Source organism: Macrotis lagotis, chromosome 3, assembly GCF_037893015.1.
Source record: "Macrotis lagotis isolate mMagLag1 chromosome 3, bilby.v1.9.chrom.fasta, whole genome shotgun sequence".
Classification (NCBI taxonomy): Eukaryota; Metazoa; Chordata; class Mammalia; order Peramelemorphia; family Peramelidae; genus Macrotis; species Macrotis lagotis.
Window position 1 is genome coordinate 282,764,319 of NC_133660.1, and position 1,075 is coordinate 282,765,393.

The 1,075-nt window shown below is 36.0% G+C and overlaps 1 protein-coding gene across 1 annotated transcript; it reads right to left on the minus strand.

The window, feature by feature from the left end:
• Window positions 1-367: 367 nt before the first annotated feature.
• On the minus strand, window positions 368-794 carry LOC141516626 (small ribosomal subunit protein uS8-like). Its single transcript, XM_074227633.1, has one exon. It carries the CDS (start codon window positions 789-791, stop codon window positions 399-401), a length of 393 nt encoding a protein of 130 aa, XP_074083734.1. The 5' UTR covers window positions 792-794; the 3' UTR covers window positions 368-398.
• Window positions 795-1,075: the final 281 nt, after the last annotated feature.

The following is a 1,075-nucleotide window of genomic DNA, read 5'->3' on the forward strand; positions in this document are numbered from 1 at the left end:
AAAGGACTGAAGCAGAACCTAATATGCTTCAGCTGAACTGAGCGGAGACAGCAATAATGATCTCAGACAAAAGACAAACAAGACAGACCTAATTAAAAGAGATATTTCCTTCCGTAATTTCTTCACAAGGAAACTTCATTTTGCTAAAAGGTACCATAGACAATGAAGCAATAAAAAAAAATTTTACAGCACATTTCTCTGTTAAAGGTCCCATGTCTCAAATATTTAGAGAACTGAGTCAAATTTATAAAAATAAGATCCATTACCAATGGATTAATGTTCAAAGGATATAAAAAGGCAGTTTTCAGGAGAAAAAAATCAAAGTTATCTATAATTAATGAAAAATTTGTTTTTTTTTTCCCACTGGAGCATTTTATTTGTATATATGTTTTACACTCTTAGAAAAAGAATCCCAGGATTTTTCCTCCTGCGTGTTTTTGTCTTGCTTCCTCATGGTTCATGATGCCAGCTGAGGTTGTAAGCACAATGAACCCAAACTGACGGGATGGTAGCAGATTATTCTGCCACTTTTCCAGATCTTTCAATTGAACATCAAATCTGGGGCTGATTACGCCACACTTGTTTAATCTGCCCGTGAAGTTCACAACAATTTTTCCTGCTCTGTGATCATCAATGATCTCAAATTCGCCAATGTAACCATGCTTCATCATCACAGTTAAGAACCGGATGATTACTTTAGAGCACGGCCTAATGAGAACCTGGTGTTTTCCTCGATTTTCTGCATTGTTGATGCTTTTGAGAGTATCTGCCAAGACATTCATGTACACCATGGTGGCGGCGCTTCAAGATGGCGGAAAGAGCTGAAAAATTTCTAAATCTCTATTGTTTATACCAAAAAATGATTGTTGAAAACTATCTTTGCATGGATTTGGAAAAATAAATTAAAATATTTTAAAAATAAATCTCTATCAATTAGAGAAATACAAATTAAAACAAATTGGAGGGGTGGCTAGGTGGTGTAGTGGATAAAGCACTGGCCTTAGAGTCAGGAGTACCTGGGTTCAAATCCAGTCTCAGACACTTAATAATTATCTAGCTGTGTGGCCTTGGGCAA

Excerpts from the sequence above, each read along its gene's own strand:
- LOC141516626 (XM_074227633.1), bottom strand. The coding sequence starts at position 791 with ATGGTGTACATGAATGTCTTGGCAGATACTCTCAAAAGCATCAACAAT.